At 42.7% G+C, this 21,901-nt stretch overlaps 1 protein-coding gene across 1 annotated transcript; it reads right to left on the minus strand.

Annotated features, from left to right (window-relative positions):
- Window positions 1-12,993: 12,993 nt before the first annotated feature.
- Window positions 12,994-21,858, minus strand: CCDC59 (coiled-coil domain containing 59). The gene is made up of 4 exons (XM_054580168.1): window positions 21,668-21,858; window positions 20,388-20,697; window positions 17,584-17,683; window positions 12,994-15,515 (listed from the first exon to the last, which is right to left on the minus strand). Exons 1-4 carry the CDS (start codon window positions 21,819-21,821, stop codon window positions 15,354-15,356), a joined length of 726 nt encoding a protein of 241 aa, XP_054436143.1. The 5' UTR covers window positions 21,822-21,858; the 3' UTR covers window positions 12,994-15,353.
- Window positions 21,859-21,901: the final 43 nt, after the last annotated feature.

A 21,901-nucleotide genomic window follows, 5' to 3' on the forward strand; every position in this document is an offset into this window, starting at 1 on the left:
CCCCGAGGGAACTTGGAGGTTACCTGATGGGCGCGTATATGTGCCCCAGAGCCAGGCCAGCAATTTAGTCAGAAACTGCCACCATCTGACCCACCTGGGTAAGACCTCCCTGGAAAACTTGCTCAAAAGGTATTTCTATTTCCCCAACCTGTCAACCCTGTGCTCAACAGCCTTGGCTCAATGCGTTACCTGCGCAAGGAACAATGCAGCCCCACATCAAGGGGCCCCACCGGGAGTCCAACACAAGGGGTCCCAGCCCTTCGAGGACCTCCAGATTGACTTTATAGAAGTCAAGACCAGCCGAGGATTTAAGTATCTCCTGGTCCTGATCTGCACCTTTTCGGGTTGGGTAGAAGCCTTCCCCACCAAAACTGAGAAAGCTCAGGAAGTAACCCAAATCCTACTCCGGGAAATTATACCCAGATATGGGCTCCCACTCACCATTGGTAGTGACAATGGCCCGGCGTTCATCGCCCAGGTGGTTCAGGAGGTCGCCCGGCTCCTGCGCATCGACTGGAAGCTACACACGGCCTATCGGCCCCAAAGCTCCGGTAAAGTGGAACAAATGAACCGAACTCTCAAGGAAACCCTAGCTAAGTTCCATCAAGAAACCGGCCTGCCATGGACAGACCTGTTACCACTAGCCCTGCTACGGGTTAGGAATGCCCCGAACCCCTCGGGGTATACTCCCTATGAGTTGGTTTTTGGAAGACCCCCACCTATAACTAGAATAGGAAGTCCCAATGACCTTCGACAGAAGGGGGAGTTACAGCAGACCCAGTACTTACAACAGTTGGGTAAGACCCTAGACAGGATCTACGGGGCCCAATTGGGCCAGGAACCCAAACCCCGAGGGAGGCCAGCACACCCCTTCCGTCCAGGCCAGTATGTATGGGTAAAGGATTGGAAAAAGGAACCACTCCAACCCATTTGGACGGGCCCACATCTAGTACTATTAACCACCCCTACTGCCCTTAAAGTTACAGGAATAACCCCCTGGATCCACTACACTCGGGCCAAGGCAGCAGCAGATCCAGACGAGCCAGGACTTCGGAGCCACCGAACCTCCACCTCGAAGGGAGCCCCCACAGTCCGGCTGAAGAGAACTGAAGGACAGTGGGCCGTCTACCCGAGGAACCAGACTCCCGACCCAACCCCAACAGAGTGACCACCGTGGCTTGTGTGATGATGCTAAGACTCAGGCCAATCTCGTCTAGCATCAAAGGGGGGAATGATAAGGGCAAGATGACTTAAGATGAGCAGCCTAGCCAGAGACCCCTCCCAGGTTAACTGTTAATCATTGCTTATCTGTTCCTGTAGCCCGTTTTCACATCCCTTCCTCCGCCTGGGGTAGCACACAACCCCACCTGAATGCTAATCCCTTCCGCCCATCCGTTTCCCGCCGGAATGCTAGGGCTTATAAACCCCTATCTAACCCCGATTCGGGGCTCAGAATTTGGAGACTGCCTCCTCTGAGCCTGCGCGTGTGAATAAAGGCTTACTCCGTTCCCTGAATCGTGTCTTGAGTCTGGCTTTCCGTAACACTTCCTCCCCTCTTTCTTCCCGCGTGGCCTTCACACTGTTCCCCAGAGTCTGTGTCCCTTTGTCTCTCCTGCAGGCCCCTGTCGCTCCTCCTTCTCTCCCAGTTACATTCTGTATTAAATCTTTTAAACCTTCCTGATTAGCTTTGGTAATATGCCAAATAATCCTCTTTGCAAACGAGGAACGAAGCTATCCTGTTATTGACATGCAAACTGACTTCTCAATGGCCCTGCTCAAGGCTCCCATCCCCACCCCCATGGCGGCCCTCCCCGGGGTGGGGAATATATTTTTCCTGGGTACCCCAATCTCTGGACCCCGTTACAAATACACTTTTGGGGGCCCTGGCTGTGCCCCGTTAGAGAGGGAGAGGAGAGAAAAGGTCTGGGAAAACTACACTTTTGCTCCCAGCTAGATTATTGCTTTCTCATCTCTAGAACTAAACCTAGGTGGGAATGTGGTGCAGGGCTGGGACTCTGAATGCTTTTACAGTGTCCCGCTCGTTGCATGGACTTTTGCTTCCAGCTGGCGGGAGACCTAGTGTTCTGTCTGGGTCCACGTCCGGCTTATCCCTTCACGGGCGTCTTTTCTATGTGCGAGCGCCCTATCGGTGTTTACGTGCTCAACCCGTGCCCGCAAGAGGCAATTACTCAAGGGAGAGATCGCAAGACTGCAAGGAGTTTTAGGATTCAAACTGAACTGCCAGATGATATCTGAGGAAGGGAAAAACAGGACAGAAAATTGAAATGGACCCAACAGCCCTAACGAATAGGCGCAAGAGGTGGTCCTAAAAGAAATACCCCTCCCCTTGAACATCACACACACGCAGCCTGACCGCAAAGCGATGGGACTGTTGAGTCCCTTACCGGGGATGAATGGCGCGCCGAAACTCCCGTCCTGCAGGTGTGAGGTCCGTGATGGTGGCTCGTGCTGCTGGCCGATCCAGGTATCTGAGGGTCCCCATTCGGGCGCCATCTGTGACGGAGACAATAGGTTGCAGGGAGCTCTGCAGTGGAGCACGGGGCTCCTGGATCTTAGGGTTACTCTCCGGAGCCAGCTAAGGAGGGAGCGGGGCTCTGAATCCCACACAGCCCATTCCAGGGTTGTCACGGATGGGGGGAAGAAACACGAGTTGTTGCAAACACTCCACAAGAGTCTGATCTCCAAAATATATAAATAACTCACATAACTCCGTTCCAGGGAGACGAACAATCTAATTAAAAAATGGACAAAAGACCTGAACAGATACCACTCCAAGTAGGATATACTTAAGTCCCAAAAGACATATGAAAGGATGCTCAGCATCACTAGCCATCAGAGAAATGCAAATTAAAACCACTTCACACCTGTCAGAATGGCCATCATAAACAAATCCACAAACAACTAGTGCAGGCAATGTTGTGGGGAGAAGGGAACCCTTGTACACTGTTGGTGGGGATGCAGACTGATGCAGCCACTCTGGAAAACAGTTTGCAATTTCCTCAGAAAGCTACAAATGGAGGTGCCTTTTGACCCAGCAATTCCACTGCTGGGATTATACCCTAAGAATCCCAAAACATCAATTCGAAAGAACCTATGCACCCCAATGTTCATAGCAGCACAATTTACAATAGCCAAGTGCTGGAAGCAGCCTAAGTGCCCATCAGTAAATGAGTGGATCAAAAAGCTACGGCACATTTACACAATGGGATACTACACAGCAGAAAGAAAAAAACCCCTACCCTTCACGACAGCAGGGATGGAACTGGAGAACGTTATGCTAAGCAAAATAAGCCAGGGGGTGAAAGACAAATACCAGATGATCTCACCTATAAGTGGAACCTAATCAACAAAACAAGCAAGAAAAATATAACCAGCAACATTGAAAGAAACAAGAAACAGACAGTAATGAGAGGGAAGATGGGAGGGGGTGAAGGGGAAGGGTCAAGTCAAGAAACATGTATAAAGGACCCATGGACAAAGCCAAAATGGGGAAGGATTGAGGGTGGGAGGTGGGGGTGGGTGGGGCAAGGGAAAGTGGTGGTGGGAAAATGGAGACAAATATATTTAAACAATAATAAAATAATTTTTAAAAAGCGCTGAACTCTTCATGTTACCAAAATGATCTCATTTGTCTTACAAGAACCCTATAGGATTGCGATGTCCTGTTATTATCTCCACTTTACAACTGACAAAATGGAAACTCAGAGGGCTTAAATAACCTTCCAAGGCCACCCAGCTAGTTAATAGTGGAGTAGGGAGCTGAGTCCAGGCAGTCTGACTTTACTACGGCATGTACTTAAAATTAGCAAAAAGAAGTGAGAACAGGGAAAAAAGTATCACAAAATGCTGGCCAATGAAAATGAAAACAACACACAATATTTAGCTTTGAGATTATTAGCAGAAATGCGGTGAAGAATACATAATGGGTTTAAATAGCTCTGACTCTCAAGTTATATAAAACATATTTGAACATCAGTGGAAATATTTTTCTCCCTGGCCTTGGGTTTTGAAAAGAGTTTGTTGAGAAGGACTTTGAGTTAATTCAACAAATGTCTCAAATAAGACTGTTTAATAAGAAATGCAGAGGTGGTCCACACAGGGCTAACCTCTGATTTTACTTTTGGGGCAAAGCCCAGGGTGTTATGTTAGGAGTGTTACTCTCTAAATATAAACAATTGGGTAAAGATAAGGAAAGGATAGAGGGACAGGATCTGGGTTTGTATCCCAGTATTTACTGTCTCCATCCTCTGCATTCCTGTTGCCACTGCTAAGGTCCAAGTCCCTATTGTATTGACTGGTTTAATGCATAACCTGACTTGTTTGCTTGCTTCTGGTCTCTCTCCCCTGCAAACTGCCCTTCACAACTTCCAGCCTAATCTTTTCAAGACATTGCTTTTGCAGTTTCACTCCTCTGTTCGAAAATATTTCAGTGGTATGCAAATTGATTACAGTATAAAGTCTAAACCTATTAGTTTGCTGTTTAAAGTCTTTTACAACTAAGCTTCATGTCTTATCACCTTCCATTCATCCAACAGTGCTTCTCAAATTGAAGGACTCATACTCTAGGGGTGTGAAGGGGCTGGCCAGCGCTTGCTTGAGTGTGGGGCGGAAGGGGTATTTTGAAGCAAAAGGCCAAAACCTAGTGTATCTTCCTGAAGTGTCAAGTTAACCAAATGACAATTACTTTAAAAGACTTTTTATGATTCCCTGCCCGGGAATCAGCACCAGAAGGTCCCAATTTGTTTGTGGGTAGCAGAAGAAGTGACCAAAAGCCCAATGAGAGTCAAGCAAGCATCATTGTTCCCTCTTGGAACCCTCCCCAACATACAGAATTGCAACGCAGAGACAGGGGTTGCTCTGCCCTGGAGAATGCCTAAGGCTCCACCTCTTCCAACATAACAGGTGAGCTGAGACAAAGAAATGTGGCCCAAATGAAAGAAGACACCAAAGCTCCAAAAATGGAACTTTGATGAACAGATAAGCAACGTATCAGATGCACAGTTCAAAACACTGATCATCTGGATGCTAACAGAAATGGTTGAGTATGGTCGCAAAATGGAGGAAAAAGTGAAGGCTGTGCAAAGTGAAATAAAGAAAAATATACAGGGAACCAACAGTAAAGGGAAGGAAACCAGGACTCAAAATGATTGGGAGCAGAAGGAAGAAATAAATATTCAACCAGAACAGAATGAAGAAACAAGAATTCAAAAAAGAGAGGGGAGGTTTAGGAACCTCTGGGACAACTTTGAATGTTCCAACATCTGAATCATAGGGTTGCCAGAAGGAGAAGAGGAAGAGCAAGAAATTGAAAACTTATTTGAACAAATAATGAAGGAGAACTTTTCCAATCTAGCAAAGGAAATAGACTTCCAGGAGATCCAGGAAGCTCAGAAAGTCCCAAAGAAAATGGACCCAAGGAAACACAACCAAGGCACATCATTATTACATTACTCAAGAATAAAGATAAGGAGAGAATCTTAAAAGCAGCAAGAGAAAAGGAGACAGTTACCTACAAAGGAGTTCCCATAAGACTATCAGCTGATTTCTCAAAAAAAACCTTGCAGACAAGAAGGGGCTGGCAAGAAGTACTCAAAGTCATGAAAAGCAAGGACCTACATCCAAGATTCCTCTATCCAGCAGAGCTATCATTTAGAATGGAAGAGCAGATAAAGTGCTTCCCAGAGTTTATCGTCACCAAGCCCTTATTATATGAAATGTTAAAGGGACTTATCTAAGAAAAAGAAGATCAAAACTATGAACAGTAAAATGACAACAAACTCACAATTATCAATAACTGAACTTAAAACAAAAACAAACTAAGCAAACAACTAGAACAGGAACAGAATAACAGAAATGGAGTCAGAGGGAAGGAGGAGAGAGGTGAATGGGGGAAATGGTACCAGGAATAAGAAGCATAAATACTAGGTACAAAATAGAGTAGGTTAAGAATAGTATAGGAAATGGAGAAGCCAAAGAACTTATATATACGAACCATGGATATGAACTAAGAGGGGGAGTTGGGGGAAATGCTGGCGGGAGTGGGGGTGCAGGGTGGAGGGGAAAAAAGGGGAGATATAATGGGAGAACTGTAATAGCATAATCAATAAAATATATATTAAACAAAAATTCCCACACCCTGGCTTTTCCATAGCTTGTAACACTGGCTGCTCTCTGTGAAAGCCCATCTCCCAGAAACTGTCCCTAACACTCCTTGATCCTGCTGGAAAGTCACACTGAAACCTGAACAGCTGGAATTCCTGCTGCCTGCCACCCATCAGACCCAATAAGCATGGACAAGGACTGAATCTTTATGGGCACTTTATTCTGATGGCCAGCGATCTGAGAAGATGGCAGGTTTGTACCCAAACAGACCGTCTTAAATTCCATTTTCAACCGACCCTTTCATAAGGAGAAGAAAAGTGTACGAAAGGGGTTTTAATTTGGGGAAAAAGTTAATCACATAAAAAGCTGCAGCATTCTCTCACCTGTGCCCTGCGAGGTGGTCTCTAGCTGTGCCCCAGGCGGTGGTCTTATCTGCGCCCGGGGCACCGGGCGTCTCACCCTGGAGCACAAGGGCTCCGATACCCCCCCCCCCCACATTGCAGCAGCCCCCCTGAGGCCCAAACGTGGAACTGCTTTTGGGCCCCTGGAGTCAGTGTGAGTCATTCCGTCAGTTCCTGGAACGATAGCTTTTTACATGCATTGATTACTAAGCTTATTAGCTAATACGTGAAACTAGAAACTTTCTAATGTTTGAGTCCCTCATTAGCACCAATTACCGTTGTCATTTTCTGGTGGGGAGGCACTTGGCCTAAAATGCCCCCAATTTTCACGTCCTTAAACCACATTGTGATATTGTGATCGGCACACGTGGTATCCTCCTCTAACCCAGGGTTTCGCGTTTTGAAGCTTCACTTACCCATGGTCCACTCTGGTCCTAAAATAGTGAATAGAAAGTTCCAGATATAAAGAGTTTATAAGTTTTAAATTGCATGCCATTCTGAGTAGCGCAATGAAATCTCATGCTGTCCTGCTCAGTCCCTCTGGGGACATCGCCCGTGAATCACCCATTTTCCCAGCGTGCCCACGCTGTATCCACTCCTGCCGGTTAGTCGTTTAGTAACTTTCACAGTATTGCAGTGTTTGTGTGCAAGTAACCCTTATTTTACCTAATAATGTCCCCAAAGCCATTCACATCAGTTTTATTAACTTTTCTTACAGTGCATTGTCATAACCATTCTATTTTATTATTAGTTATTGTTGTTACTCTTTTACTGTACCTAATTCATAAATTAAACTCTGTCAATGTAATAAACATCTAAAATGGTAAGAAGTTTTATGAGTTTATTTGAGCCAAACTGATGACAATTGGCTGGGAAAAAAAACCTCAACGGATTGAGAAAATGCTCCAGAAAATGGCAGTACTGCACCCTGCTTCGTACATTACAATCAAAGCAGAGGACGAAAGCGTGTTACATGAAATTCATTGGTGATAGTTTAAGGAGGCAGGAGAAAGCAGAGCAGGAGTGGAGAAACTTTGAGATTGGTAAAAAGTAAAATGATAGACGTACTTCTTTACATAGGTGGGTATAGGATAGTTAATAGTCAAAATTAGCATGACAATAACGATGCAGGGATTGGTGGTCTCTATTCTGTTGTGGTGGTTGTGCCCAGAGGGGTCTGGAAAAAGGGAAGTTACCTTGACTTTTCAAAGGCATGATAGCATCCATGGAAAAAGAAAACAGACAGGCTCCATTAAGGTAAAGATTGACTTTTGTCAAGGAAGAGTCGAGCCTAGGACATGACTGCCCACCATGAACTGCTTTAAGTTAAAAAGTTTTAATTTCAGACCATCCTGTAGTTACTTGAGGTGTCCGAGCCTAAACATCATGGTCAAAGAGCCCCTTAGTATGGCTTTTAAACCTGTGCATGAATCCTCCCCCACAACCCCATCTCTAACTCCTTCGGCAGGGGCTGCAACTGGGGCAGCTGCTTCCCAGCTCCTTCCTGGGTTAAAGTTATTCAGACCTTCCTGGTTAGCTTTGTTGATATGCAAAATAACCATCTTTGCATATGAACTAGGAAACTATCCTCTTGTTATTGACATGCAAAATGACTCTCAATGGCCTTGCTCCCTGTCTCCCATCCCCCTTGGCAGCCCGCCTGGTTTGAATATTCTATATTTTTCTTGGACACCCCAATTTCTTGATCCCATTACAAATCCCCTTCGGGAGGCCCTGGCTGTGTGCTGTTACAGGTTCAGCACTACCCACAGTTTCAGGCATCCTCTGGGGGTCTTGGATCGCACCCCCTAAAGATATGGGGGGATTGCTATATTTGGTCTTAGTCCCAGTTCCTACCACAGATTTCCTAAAACCCTTGGAATTTTTAAAGAGATTGACATAGATGTCTCTTGTTATGTTAATTCGGTGATTTTTGGAAAGCTCGTAGGTCAGGGGTCCTCAACCCCCTATGTGGCATTCCGCACACTCCACTGTCTTAGCTCCACCTTCCCTCTGATCAGCAGCTGCATTAGATTCTCATAGGAGCTCAAACCCTACTGTGAACTGCGTGTGCAAGGGACCTTGGTTGCTCACTCCTTATGAGGCTCTAATGCCTCATGATCTGAGGTGGAGCTGAGGTGGTGATGCTACTGCTGGGGAGCAGCTGCAAACATCATTAGCAGAGTGGTATGACTGCACAGAGACCATAATATATCAGTTGCTTGCACACTCATATCAAAACCCTATCAGTGAGTGGCAAGTGACAATAAAGCTGTGTCTGGTGGCAGACTATAAAGCCACACCCTCAAGCCCCAGTCTGTGGAAAAATTGTCTTCCATGAAACTGGTCTTTTGTGCCAAGAAGTTTGGGGACTGCTGCCTTAGGTTCCCAACCTAATGATGGGGACCTGGTTGTCAGGGGAACCAACCAGCGATTAGAGAGTTGGAAGTTTTAGTCCCACCCGCAGACCTCTGGGGAGAGGAAAGTGGCTGTAGATTGAGTTTGAGTACCAGTGTCCAATGATTTAAGTAATCATGCCTATGAAATGAAGCATCACACCCAAAAGGAATAGGTTCAGAGCTTCCAGGTTGGTGAATACGTGCAGGTGCTTGATGAATGGTGTGCCCAGAGGGTGCAGAAGCTCTGCAACCTTCCACATACCTTGCCCCGTGCTCCTCTTTCATCTGGCTCTTCCTGAGTTACTGCCTCTTAAAATAAACTGGTGATTTAATGAGTAATATGCTTTCCTGAGTTCCATGAGCAAATTAATTGAACCGAGGAAAAACTCAGGGGAACCTCCATCCACAAAACGCTGCGCGCATAACACCCCTCCCAAAAAAGACTATTGCTTGATGTTGGGAAAAAAACACACACACACTGGACATACTATCAGACACTCCTACTCAATACCCCCCCGACCCGCACGGGCCCCAACCCCATCTGCCTCTCCAACCCTACTATCCTCTCAGGAAAGGGGGAAGCTTCTCTTCTCACCTGCCCCCCCTGCAGCCAGCCACTGGGGCCAGCCGTACCCCCACTCTCTGTCCCAGAAGAGTGAGACCCAAGGAGTTCATTGAGCACCTCTTTTCCATTTAGGAATCTGGCCCCAAACATCAGCTGATAATCTCTTGGGCCAAAACACCCACACAAGAAAGAGTCCTCTGGAATTAATTTCTCCTCCTTCGGCCAAGCCCCCCGCTTTGGTTCAGTTCCACCTCTGCTCTGAGGCAGGCAGCACTGGGGCTCCTTTGAGCTCAGCTCCCACCATTCCTTATCCTAATGTCCATTCCTGCACCCCGAGCCCCACAGGATGCCGAGCCCCCAGCCGACTTAGTTCAGTAGGAGTTTGGCCTGGGAGGAGGGAAAGTGGGGAGCCTGAGATGCCCTCTGAGTGTCTGAGGGGTGTGGTCGGGTATCTTTGTTTCAGAGACAGGAGAGCAAAATCAGGACTTGGGGCAAGCAGAGAGCAAGAGTGAATCGTGTGATGCCAACTCGTTCTATAGAAGGACCTTGGAGATTGGCAAGGTGAGGGGGCAGGGCCAGAGACAAAGTGGGGAGAGCCTCAGGCTCTCACTTACCTGCTGTTACAGACTCCTGGGTGGGACTCTTTGATCCCATCTAGTTTCCCATTCCATTCCCAGATGTGAACTTTTCCTTTCGGGAGAATTTTCCTACCGCATGCTACCATTTCTTCCCCTTGAGCATCATGGTCCTAGTCCTTTTCTCTCCTTCTCCCCAGAAGCCTTTGCTTCATGCTAATGATGTTCTGTGAGCAATGTGTAGACTCAACCCGTGCCTCAGGGAGATGTCACGGAGCCTGTGAGCCCCAGCCTCCTCTCTCCGTGCTCTGCCTCTGCAGCCACTGGCCTCTGAGCCCCATGTCACATCTGAGGTCAGTGCGTTCTCCGAAGCATGGTGCGGGGGCGAGAGCGCTGCCCTGAGGGCCAGGAGCCCTGGGCTCCCCTGGCTCCGTTACCAACCAGCCCGAAGGCCCCGGCTGTGTCCCTCTCCTCGGCTGGTTTTAATACACGCCCCCCTAAAATGCAGGCTCGCGCTACAGTTTCTCTGTGGTCCCAGGGAGCCCTAGCATTGTAATTCTGAGCTTGTAACTGCAGTGCCTCCCACCTGGGCGGCTGATTCCTCAGTCAAAGGCAAGCATGTGCAGCAGTGTAGGCACCGCTGGGGGTTCATCCTGCTTCCCCGGGGCGCCAGCGGGCCTAGGCCTCTGTGACAGGTTAGGCTGTGGATTGCAAACAAGCAAGCTCACGGAATATCTGACCTTTGCACAAATTTTCTTTTAGGCTACCTTGTAAAAAGGAGACTTTTTAGCATTAAAAAAAATCTACATTTCCTACTTCACTGAAATAAAAAACTACAAAGTGGAGTCACATAGGGTAGCTCTCTTGAGTGGCCACCATTCCACTTTTATGTGACTTGCCTGGTCTAGGAAGCAGAAATGGCAGGACAACCTGAGTGTGTCCTTGAGGAACTACACTGCAAGGGGCTTCCCAGAGGCCCATCCGCTAGAGAGCTGAGGGCCAGGTGAGAGCCCTGTGGTCCTTCCACATCCAGTGCCACTGTCCCTGCAGTTTCAGGAGCGGACGCAGATCCCAGCTGGGAGGGCAGGCCTGAGGTCTCCCGAGCTTTTGCCGTCCTGGCTCCTGAGAAGCCCGGGAGCTCCTCCGTGGATCAGGGCTGTGGGCGGGCATCTGCCACAGTGGGGCTCGGTGTGAGCTCTGCAATTGCTTTTGTGGCCCCTCCAGGTCTGGCCTCTGGCACCCAGAAGTCTGCCTTGAGAAGAGAGTCACTGACAGGGTTGCAATCAGCCCCCCTGGAGCTTGAGGAGTTGGCAGAGAGGGAGGAGGAGGGAAGGAAGCAGAGAAGGACTGGCTGAGGTTCCTCTGGCTCTACCCTGTAGGTAGAAGAGGTTGTGGAGCTCATCCTGGGATGGCTCAAATTGCAGTTGGAGCAGTCATAAATTGTGGTGTGGCTTAATTGAGTGGAAAAATACACAGGGTTCTCCGGGTTAACGAATTCTTTTGGAGGTCTGTTAGAGCCCAAAGGTGTAACTAGGCATCTCCTAGCACCTGGTAGCCAAATAAAATAATTATAGGTCAAGCAGCTGGAGAAAGTAGGCAGCCTCCTGAATGTTGGCTGGGCAAAAGCAAACATAAACCAACAGTAAATACCCCAACGATATGAAAACCTTGCTGACTCTGAGTACAATGAGGATCTTTTTGCAGGTGGACATGTGTCAGATGCCATACAGAGTGCCTGAGAAGAGCAGGGTATCGGGGAAAGAGCACTGCACGGGGAATCAAAGACCTGGGTTCTTGTTCTGGTCCTGCCGCAACTGGCTGTGAGGCACTGGGTGAGTTACCTCCCCTCTCTGGCCTAGGCACGGTCACTTGTACACCGCAGGGGCTAGATTAGACCATCTCCGAGGGCCCTCCCAGCCCGAAACTTTGAATCCAATACAATTTCCTTGGCAGTTCAGGAGCTCATCACATAAACAGAGCTGCTGTTTTCCCAAGACGGAGGCTTGCCACAGTTTAATTTCATGATGAAAGTAAAACATGACCAGCAATGTGGTCTGCTCTCAAAGACCTGCCAGGATCAGTGAGAGCAAAACTGTTTTCATAACGCTGGGATGTTATCTGCCTTTGTCACTGTGTTGACACTAATGGTGATAGGCGGGCAGACGTCTGTGCCTGAGCTCCACGCGGGGCCTGGCTGGCCACAGCGGTCCCCACAGTGGGGCTTGCAGAAGAGAAGCCACTTCCACTTAGTGCTCTCCTCGATGAAGCAGTAAACATTAATTTTGTTAAATCTCAACTCCTGAGTACTCTCTGTAAAAGATTCTCTGTCACAAAAAGGGAAGCGCCCACAAAGCCCTTCAGTTGCATATAAAGTAAGGGGTGGTCTTGGGGGAAAGCTCTTGGGCGGCTGTGTGAGCTGCAGGCGGTGCTGCCACTTTTCACAGGGAGCATCATTCTTACTTGAAAGAACAATTTACGGCCCTTGATGATGTAGACCTTGGTATCTGGCAGCCACCTTTTTCAAAAATAAACGAGCCAGTCACTTCAACAAAAACGAATACAAGTATTATTTGCCAGTGACAAAATTTGAGCTTCAAAAGGAAATTTGAATTTTGGAAAATTTGCATCTGCCTTTGGGACCTTGATAGCTTTCCAGCACTTCATTTTTTCCTAATAAAATAAATAGTAACAAATGTATTTTCTTTCATATTGTATAATGAGTTGTGTCAACATTTAAAAGAGCTGCATAAACATTTTCCAAGTAATGTTTATGTTACAAAAGGGTAAAAGATCCATTCAACGTTTAAGATAAACATATATTTTAATATCACAGAATAGGAAAACTTCATGAATAGGTTTCAGATTCCATGTTACAACTAACCTTTAAGAAACCACTTTTTTTTTTTTTTTTTTTTTTTGTAGTGGGAAAATGGAGACAATTGTATTTGAATAGTGAAAAAAAGAAAAGCACTTTTCAAATTAAAAAAAAACCTTTTTTGTCGTTTCATTGTAGTATCAAAGAAAACTGCACATTTTTAAAAGCTATTTTTCCCTTTTCAAACTACATACCTGGGTAAGGCTGTACTTCACATACTTCAATCAAAACAACACATTGCAACAGACTATAGAAGCAAAAATAAAAATTGAACTGTCTTCTATTTAGACATTGAAAAGACTTGAAGAAATGTAAAACAGTGGTTTTCAACAGTGTGATGTTGTCCTCATCCACCCCTTAGGCGCCAGGGAATTTTTTGGTTGTCCTAACTGGGAGCAGGGAGTGCCACCAACAGCCAGTGGGCAGAGGCCAGAGATGCTGCGAAACATCTGCCCCTCCAGGACAGCCCATGACAAAGAGCTCCCTGGTCCAAGCTTTCGGTAGTGCCAAGGCTGAGAAACCCTGATACTGAATAATGCCACTCATACTAAGTTTTTTGCTTCAAAAGTATTGGTGTTAACATGTAACGGGCTTGTTATTTTTAAGTGACTTTATAGTTTTCTAATTTGTTTGAATTTATAATTTAGTTACTATTAATAGATGTAACCCACATAAACAAAAGCTTTTTTGGTGTCTTCAATGACTGATGAGATAATAAAGGATTTCTGAGACTAAAAAGTAAGAACTCCTGATACAGGTAATACAGTGTTATAGTTTACAAAATTAGTTTGTTGAGCAGCCCTACACCTCAGCCACTCTAAAGAAAATTATTCATTGCAGGGCTGCCCACGGACATGTAGTGTCTTTTCAAGGAAGGGAGGTATTTAGAGTGAGGCAAGTAAAAAGGTCAGAGTGCTGAGTAAGAAACAGCAGTTTTAGCCTCTTGTGTGTCAGGTTTTCTGATCACTGCTAGGAATGCCGCTATGAGTAAAATGCGGTCATTACTCCCCAAAAGCTTACTGTCTCCAAGGGGAGACACAGTAACTGAAATTTTAATTGAAATATGGGTGGGAAGAGAAATACATGCATGCAGTGTGTGAGACCAGTGGGGATGAGCCTTAGGTTAGGGTTGGGGGTGAGGGCGGTTGAGACCAGCAGGGCTCCCTGGAGGGACACCTGAGTTGAGTTTTGACAGTAGGAATTTGGTTACTAGCGTGGGAGGGACACCGCAGGAGAAGGTGGTGTTCCAGGTGGTGGGAAAAGCATAATCAAAGGCACAGAAATGAGATAGCACGGTAGATTAGAAAAAATACGAAAGGGTATAGCCAAATGCAGGTTTCCTGTGTTGCTTATTTTAAATGCAGTATTATGTATTGCAAACTTCTAAGCATTGCTTTTCTTGGCAATACAGAACTACCTTTCTTTAGTACGTTGGTTCCTCAGTACCTCCTCTTGCACTTTTAAATGCTGAGTGATCAGCAGAATGCAAGGACTCTCTAAAACCTCAATGTAATTTTAGACTGTATCTATTATTTTAAAAACTTCATTATGCAATATTTTACAAGCATCATTGTACAATCGATTGTCTAAAATGACAATAGTCAAGCCTTTCTCATTTTGCCGATGCAGGGAGGCAGGAGCACTATTTAAGTACTTCATCTTGGCTCACCATTGTACCGAGAGTACACCAGGATCGTTCCAGTGACAGTGTTCTTACAGAGTAACAGCATCTGGAAAGCTTAGTTCTTGCTCTGACAATGCTGGGCTCCCAATATCTTACACTGAAAACTACGTACGTCCGCTTTTGAAATGTTTATAAATACCCGGCTTTCTGAGTTGTTACAGCAAACTCTCCTTTATGAAGACCCCACAGTTAGACAGTGAGGGCGAAAGGTAGTTTCAGCACCTAGGTTCTGTGCTCTCAGGCTTCAAAAAGTCCATTCCCCTGTGACATGTGCTTAATTTAAAATAAAGAAATTAATTACGTCCAAGAAGAGTCTTTGTCTCCACTATTAAAATGAATTTTGAAACTGTTAACAGTTGATTACTAAATTGAAAAATTTCATGGTAATGCTTCATTGGAAGCTCTGCTCCCTTATTTTTCAAACATTTTATTTCATCTGAACTGTATGTGGCACCAAAAATATTGAGTGCTTGAACCTGTCATTCAAATAGAAGATTCTTCCAGTTATTCAGGCCACCCTTCCTTCACAGGCAATAACAAATCATATTATATCGAGTACATACAGAAAAATTTCCTTTATATGAAAAATATTTGGACATTTTATATCTAGTATAGAACAGCAATCCAGTTTATGCTGACAAATTCAGTGAATTGTTAGGAAGTATATTTATTACATATACAAAATAACTCGATAGATCTTTTAACCTTTGACTGAGAAGAAAATGTCCGACTTAACTGTTTTCTTGTATTTTTTTAAGAAGATACTCCATCTGTAAATTTAAGTTTGGCTGGCCCTTTTTAGTTTTTTTGCTCAGTATTTTAAACACTTCCATTTTCTTCTTTTTGTAGCGTCTTTGAGCTTCTTCTCTCTCTTGCTTTCTCCTCTCAAGTTCCTGAAATTATCAACATACATAATTTTCATTAGTAACAAACAGTAGATACAGTCCAGAAATTGCAATGAAACAGGTATTACCATGCAAGCACTTTAGGTTTGTCCCTTTTATTTTCAAAATATTGTGTTACTCATTACAAAAGGTAGTGTACTTTTGCATTTGCACTATAATACATGCTATAACATAAAGTTATTAAACAATTTTAATTATCTGTATGCAAATAAAGTTAGAGCACAGGAGAAGACATTTTTATGAAATGACTTCATCATTTAATTAGACCCAATGAGGAATTAAAATGGACTTTAGAGTTTTTCTAGTCCATGTAAGACTAAAATCTTCATTTCTAGAATATTTGGTATTCTTTTTATTTTGCCATATGACAGATTTCATTAAGGAAAAACCTTTGGCTACATACCATATATGTGCAAAACACTGCACTAGCCATTATGATTTTTAACCATTTAAGAATTAACATGCTCATTTCATGTGCTAGGACAAAGACTCAAGTTCATTTGAGTCTAAAGAAAAATATGTCAAAGCTATATAGTGTACAGACCTAAGAAACACTACTTGAAATGCACGGTAATATTTTTATTAAGTCAAATACAAAGTTAAGTAAAAGTTTTTAAAACTGCATTATGTGCACTGTTTTTCAATTTCCCCTGTAACACATACAGCCCCAAAATGACATAGCCTTAAATTTTTTGGTGACTTGTAATTAACCAAATGTACTTTCATATACATCACAGTACATTTTATTCTTTAAAATTTTTATGCTAGCTTTTTATCATCTTACAGACAAGGAGGCAACGCTCAATGACATGGGAAGTGATTTGCCCAAGAACCCAAATAACTGGTACAGCTACATCTCATATCCAGATCTTGTGAATTCAAAGTCTGAGCAATTTGCTACGCCATTATTGCTTAAACTTATGTTCTCAATATGGTATGATACCTCATTTATTTTAATAAGCACACAAAGGTCTGGAACTTATTTGTGAATTTAGGTATCTGGAGTGTAGTTTATACTTATGGAGTTTCACTAAACAAAGTAAAAAAAAAAAGTAAGTAGTCTTACTATCTATTATGGGTCCTTGTTTAATTTTCTTAATTTTGATTTCTCATGCTGGTTATTAACATTTGAAATCTAAGAGGCTGTCAATTTTCATAATTACAAAGTCCTAGCATTTAACTATGTAAAGGAAATTTCAGAACATTAAACTTTTTCCAGTATAACGGTCCTTACTGTACTTCAGCTGGTATACTATATTTCCAAAGGTGGCAGATTATCAGATGATCGATTAGAAAGAAGCTATGAAACAAAGGTCCACTATTTCAATGGAGAAATGTTTCTGCTTCACCTTAACGTGCCACCAATTTAAGAATGATCATGAAAATTCTGGATGTAAAATTTCCAGAAATTTGCAGATTTCTTAATTACACAAATTCTAAAGCTAAAACAAAAAACAAACAAAAAACACTATGTGCCATCTTTGGGGAATTTAAAGTGATAAATTTTTGAAGCTATACATAATTTTGTTTTCTTCATTTGAAAAGTCTTTTAATTTTGGGTTTCTTAATGATTATAGATAGTAGTAACTTTTTGCTAAGTTAATTTAGTAGGCTTTTTAATTGGCAAGACCAACTCTTTATAGTAAAAAAAACATTTACTTTCCCTCTAGCTTTTACTTGCTTCAATGTAAAATTATGAAAGTCATCTATATTTTTCTTATGTCAGTGTTTCTCAAGTTGTATTATACATAACAATTTCTTGAGTTTCTTGTTAAAAATGCAAGTTCCTGGAACAAACTCTTAGTAAACATTATCCCAGAAGCTCATATGATTAGCCTATAAGCAATATCTTTAAAATCCTATTCTTGACCACCTCTCTAGGGTAATATAAATAATCAAGGAATTTGAATATGTTGAAATTCTCCAATTCTGCTCATGCCATTCACTTACTAAACAAACATTTACAGGGGCATACTATGTGCCCCAAACTAAGAAACAGTTTCTAAATACATTGCATAAATAGGAAAAATGAATCTAAATTTTTTAAAGGTCTTACTTGTTTTTTAGCAGCACGCTTAGCTTGTATCTGTTCATATTCTTCTTGTGCTTTTTGATTTGATGTTTTCTTTTTATTTTTCTTTGGAATTGCAACGAAGCTTTGTAAGATAAAGAAATAAGTAACAAATATTAAAAACAACATAACTAAAATTATGACAAGTTTGTCAACTATAGTACTGTATAGTAAAAATCTAACTAATGCAAATTAATAGAGGGGAAGAGAGAATAGGAAAGAAAGAGGACCTTAATTTCATTAATAAAATATAAAGATAACATTATTAAAAATATAGTTACAGCTTTCAAGATAGATTACAAGGTGGTAAGTGGAGACTCTTGGAGAAGTATTTCAATCAAGGAAAATACAGAAAGATATGAAAGATCCTGGAATGTTAAAAACATTTTTTTAAAACAAAAACCAGGAAACCAGCATATGAATGGCAGGAATGACAGCCTAAAGAAAGCATTAAATTGAAGGACATAATGGAAATTGTGGGAATACGTGAATTTTATCCCAACGTTCTTTGACCACTTAACCTCTACTCTACTTCATCTGTTTAGTCATGTGACCACACCTCCACTGAGAACTGTCCTATCTTGAAGTACTTCTCATCTCTCTGAAGGGTGCCACCCCGCCACTGTTAATTCAGCCACTTAGGCCCAGACTCCATGTCCTCAGGCTATCTGATTCATTAATAATCTTCATTTTTCCTGTCTCTCAACTTTTCACTACACGAACTCCATAAACACAGTATAAAATATTTCAGCAGCTACCTTCTTAAAGTAAACAAATACATAAATTACCCATCGCCAAATTCTAGATCCTTTCTACCAATCTCTCATTCCCCATCCTTTCATAGTTAAGTACCTAGAAAGAAGAGTGAATAGACTAAGATAGTCACTCCACATTCACTTCCTAACTCTGCAATCTGATTTCTGCTCTCACATTGCAATCAAACCACCCATGCCAAAACAGTAATGACCTTCTAGCCGAATATGATCATCACCTCAACGGGCACTTTTCAGTCTCATTTAATTGACCATTCACTACTTTTGAAAATTCCATTCCCTTAGTTTTGGTGACATTCTATGCTCCTGATCCAACTGCCCCATCTCAGTGTGCCACGCTAGAGCCTCTTTCTCTTTTAACTCCAGGTTTTCCCCCACCTGTTTTTTGCTTTGGTCTCCACATTCTTCTTGGATAGTCATATCCATGACCATGGCTTTGGACGCTACATATAAAGGTACAGCTTCATCAGAGTTATCTACTGAAAATCTTCTCTCCACGGTCACTAATGACTGTTTACACCACACATACAAAGACCTGTTCTCAGTCCTGTTTTTCTTGGACTTTTTTAAGTATTTGAGAGTTGACTAATCCCCTACATTGCATTTTCCTATACTGACATGGCTGTCATTGCATTTCCCTCTTTTTCCAATTAAGGCAGTTCTAATGAACTTAAATGATAACTTTTCCCCACTTTCACTTTGAAATAAATCTTAAAAAATATTATTTTTACCTAAGAAGATCAGAATCTTATGCCATAATTAAACCCTCCTCACTTCAATTAACACCAGAAATGATTCATTCTTACATTTCTAATGCTAATTTTTTGCCTGAGTTTTACATCCATCATTCAACAATATGATGGACAAACCTACATAAAAACTGAATTTTTAGTGTCTCTGTCTTCATTCCCAACTACACTCTTTCCTGGGGTCCCAGTTCCTATTATGTTTAGCACAAATAACTCACCATTTTAAAGGACAGAATTTTAGTGAAGTAAACAGTTACGGTCCCACCCTGGCTAGGTAGCTCGGTTGGTTAGAGTGTCATCCCAATACATCAAGGTTGTCGGTTTGATCTCTGATCAGGGCACATACAAGCAGCAACCAACAAATGCAGAAATAAGTGGAACAACAAATTAAGTCTGTCTCTCTCCCCTCTTTCCTCTCTCTAAAATCAATAAGTAATAATTTAAAAAAAAAAAAAAAGTTATGGTCCCAAGTAATACCTGGGTCCTCTGCAAGTTTGGATTGTAGCATTTTTTTTTTTAAACTTGGGATAAAAGCCGAGAAAGCTTTATAAGCTAGCACTTATACAACCTGAAGTATTATGGAGTTATGCCACTTCTTTTTAAATGAGACTAAGTCAACATCCTTTGGGGGAAAAGATAATCTGGACTGCTAACGGCAGTGGCAACAGTAGTGGCTAGCACTCCCGTAGCACTTCTAGCACTTCCCATGTACCATATACTTTCTAAAGTACCTTAAAACAAAACTCATCTAGTCTTCACAGTGTCATGATAGGTCAGGGACACCAGAGTCTGAATAATTCCCTCTGGTGAGGTACAACATGGCAACTCTGAATTAAATACTCATTATTATCATTTCCATTTTAAAGAAGAGGACAGTGGGCACCAACATCTTAAGTCCAGCTCTAGAGTCCATCCATCCATGTTGTTAACCACCACACTATACCGCTCAAAAATTAGTTTTTTTAAAAACATATATTAACAGCAGGCATTAACCACAGTTCCAGTAAGTTAAATGTTCTTGAGGCTGAAATCTAAAACCCAGATATTTTAATTCCCATTCTATTACTTCTTCAATTAAGCTAACCTCGCCTTATTCTATCGTTTAACATAAAAAGAAAGCCTCCATGAAAAAATTTTCACCCAATTACACTATGACTTCTAAAATTTCTCAAATAATAATTCTAATTTCTACATAAATTGTCCTATAATTTTTCATAAACACTACTTACATTTAAAACAAAGGATTTCAAAAGAAGACAATACATACTTTACCCTTTCTTCTTTACACTGTTCTGGCTGTGTCTGGTCAATGCTACAGTGTTCTTCAGATAAAGCCTGGTCACTGTTCCACTGTTCTGCTGGCAAAGCGTGATTAACTTGTTTTGACAAAGGCTGGTTAACTTTTCTAAGTTGCTTCCTGAGTCTTTCCTCTTCAGCTAAATAGAGATGTTTCAGATGATCAGGGTATCGATCTCTGAATTGGGAATCCTGTGAAGTCTGGTCCTTCTTTTCCCTCCATAGCAATTTCTTGTAATTTTGCTGAATCTTCAATTTTCTTTGAAATGCAAAGCCTTGTCCTACATTGAAGAATATCAATCATTAATTACCTTTTCAGAAAATAAGTTGCATGAAAAATGTAGCTGTTAATTTTAAGTGGAAAACGTTTTCATCATCACATTCAGATGCTAGAATTACTTGGTTTTGCTTTGAAAAGTTACTGCGAGAAAACAAGTTTAAGCTAATGGAGTGAATAGTAAGTTGGTTTTCTGCAAAAACACCAGGAAACATTAGTCGTGCAGTCACTTCAAGCAAGAATCTCAAGTAAGGTAATATAATTAAGGTGTTGCACAACTCCAGGTTACTGAACTCACAAATGAAAACAAACTCACTAATTCACCTACAAGACTTAATCTAGGTCTTCAATCAATACTTAAGGAAAAAAACACACCTCACAATTATTATTTTATCTTAGAGAAACAACTACTATACGACTTATTTTTAAAAGTAACTCAACCCAAAAGAGAGAAGCTACTGTATGACTGTCAAAACAGCTGACTGAACTTACTTACTATTTATACATTACAAACGGGATCTCACGGAACTTACCAGACAAGACAAAATGACAAACAACCTAAAGCCAAAGAAAGGATGATCAATAAAAGATTGGAGGGCTGTGGGTGATTTGTAATCATCAAGCATAGGGCAGATTTCAGGTCCTATCCTTCTGTCTATCCTTTTCCATAATACATGCACAGATGAACCTGTAAATGCTCTCTGCTTACGGTTTCGTGGACAAATATAGAAGAAGAGTTCTGATCAAGAACGGGGTCAGTCGGGGAAGATGTTTAAAGACACAGCGTTAGCAACACTGCATCGCCCTCCCACTCGGAGCTGAGACACCCACGGACTCAGCTGGCTTAGGACTGACTTCCTCTGCCCCAAGTACGCCCGGATCTGGTTTCTAAATCCTGCTTCCCTGCTTCGGCAGGCCGCGTATTTTAAGACCTCACAGTCCTGAGGACTTGTAAAGACTGCTTGCTTACATACCCTCACGAACGCTTCCCACGAAAGGCTGCCGATGGTTAGGTCGCCATGTCCTCTGTTTGACGTTTTTATTTTTGAATTCGACCGAGGAACCTTCTTCATTCTGCGTCCCATAACTTCCCTTCTTCCACCTTGCTGCGTGCTTCACTGGCGCCATGGCACACTAACAGCGTCGCCCGAAAACCACCAGAGGCGCTGTCAAAATACGTCATCAGGCCGAAGCAATCAGTCGCCCAA

This window comes from Pteronotus mesoamericanus, unplaced genomic scaffold (assembly GCF_021234165.1).
Source record: "Pteronotus mesoamericanus isolate MK-2021 breed Mesoamerican mustached bat unplaced genomic scaffold, CSHL_Meso_final contig_56, whole genome shotgun sequence".
In the NCBI taxonomy this organism is placed as follows: Eukaryota; Metazoa; Chordata; class Mammalia; order Chiroptera; family Mormoopidae; genus Pteronotus; species Pteronotus mesoamericanus.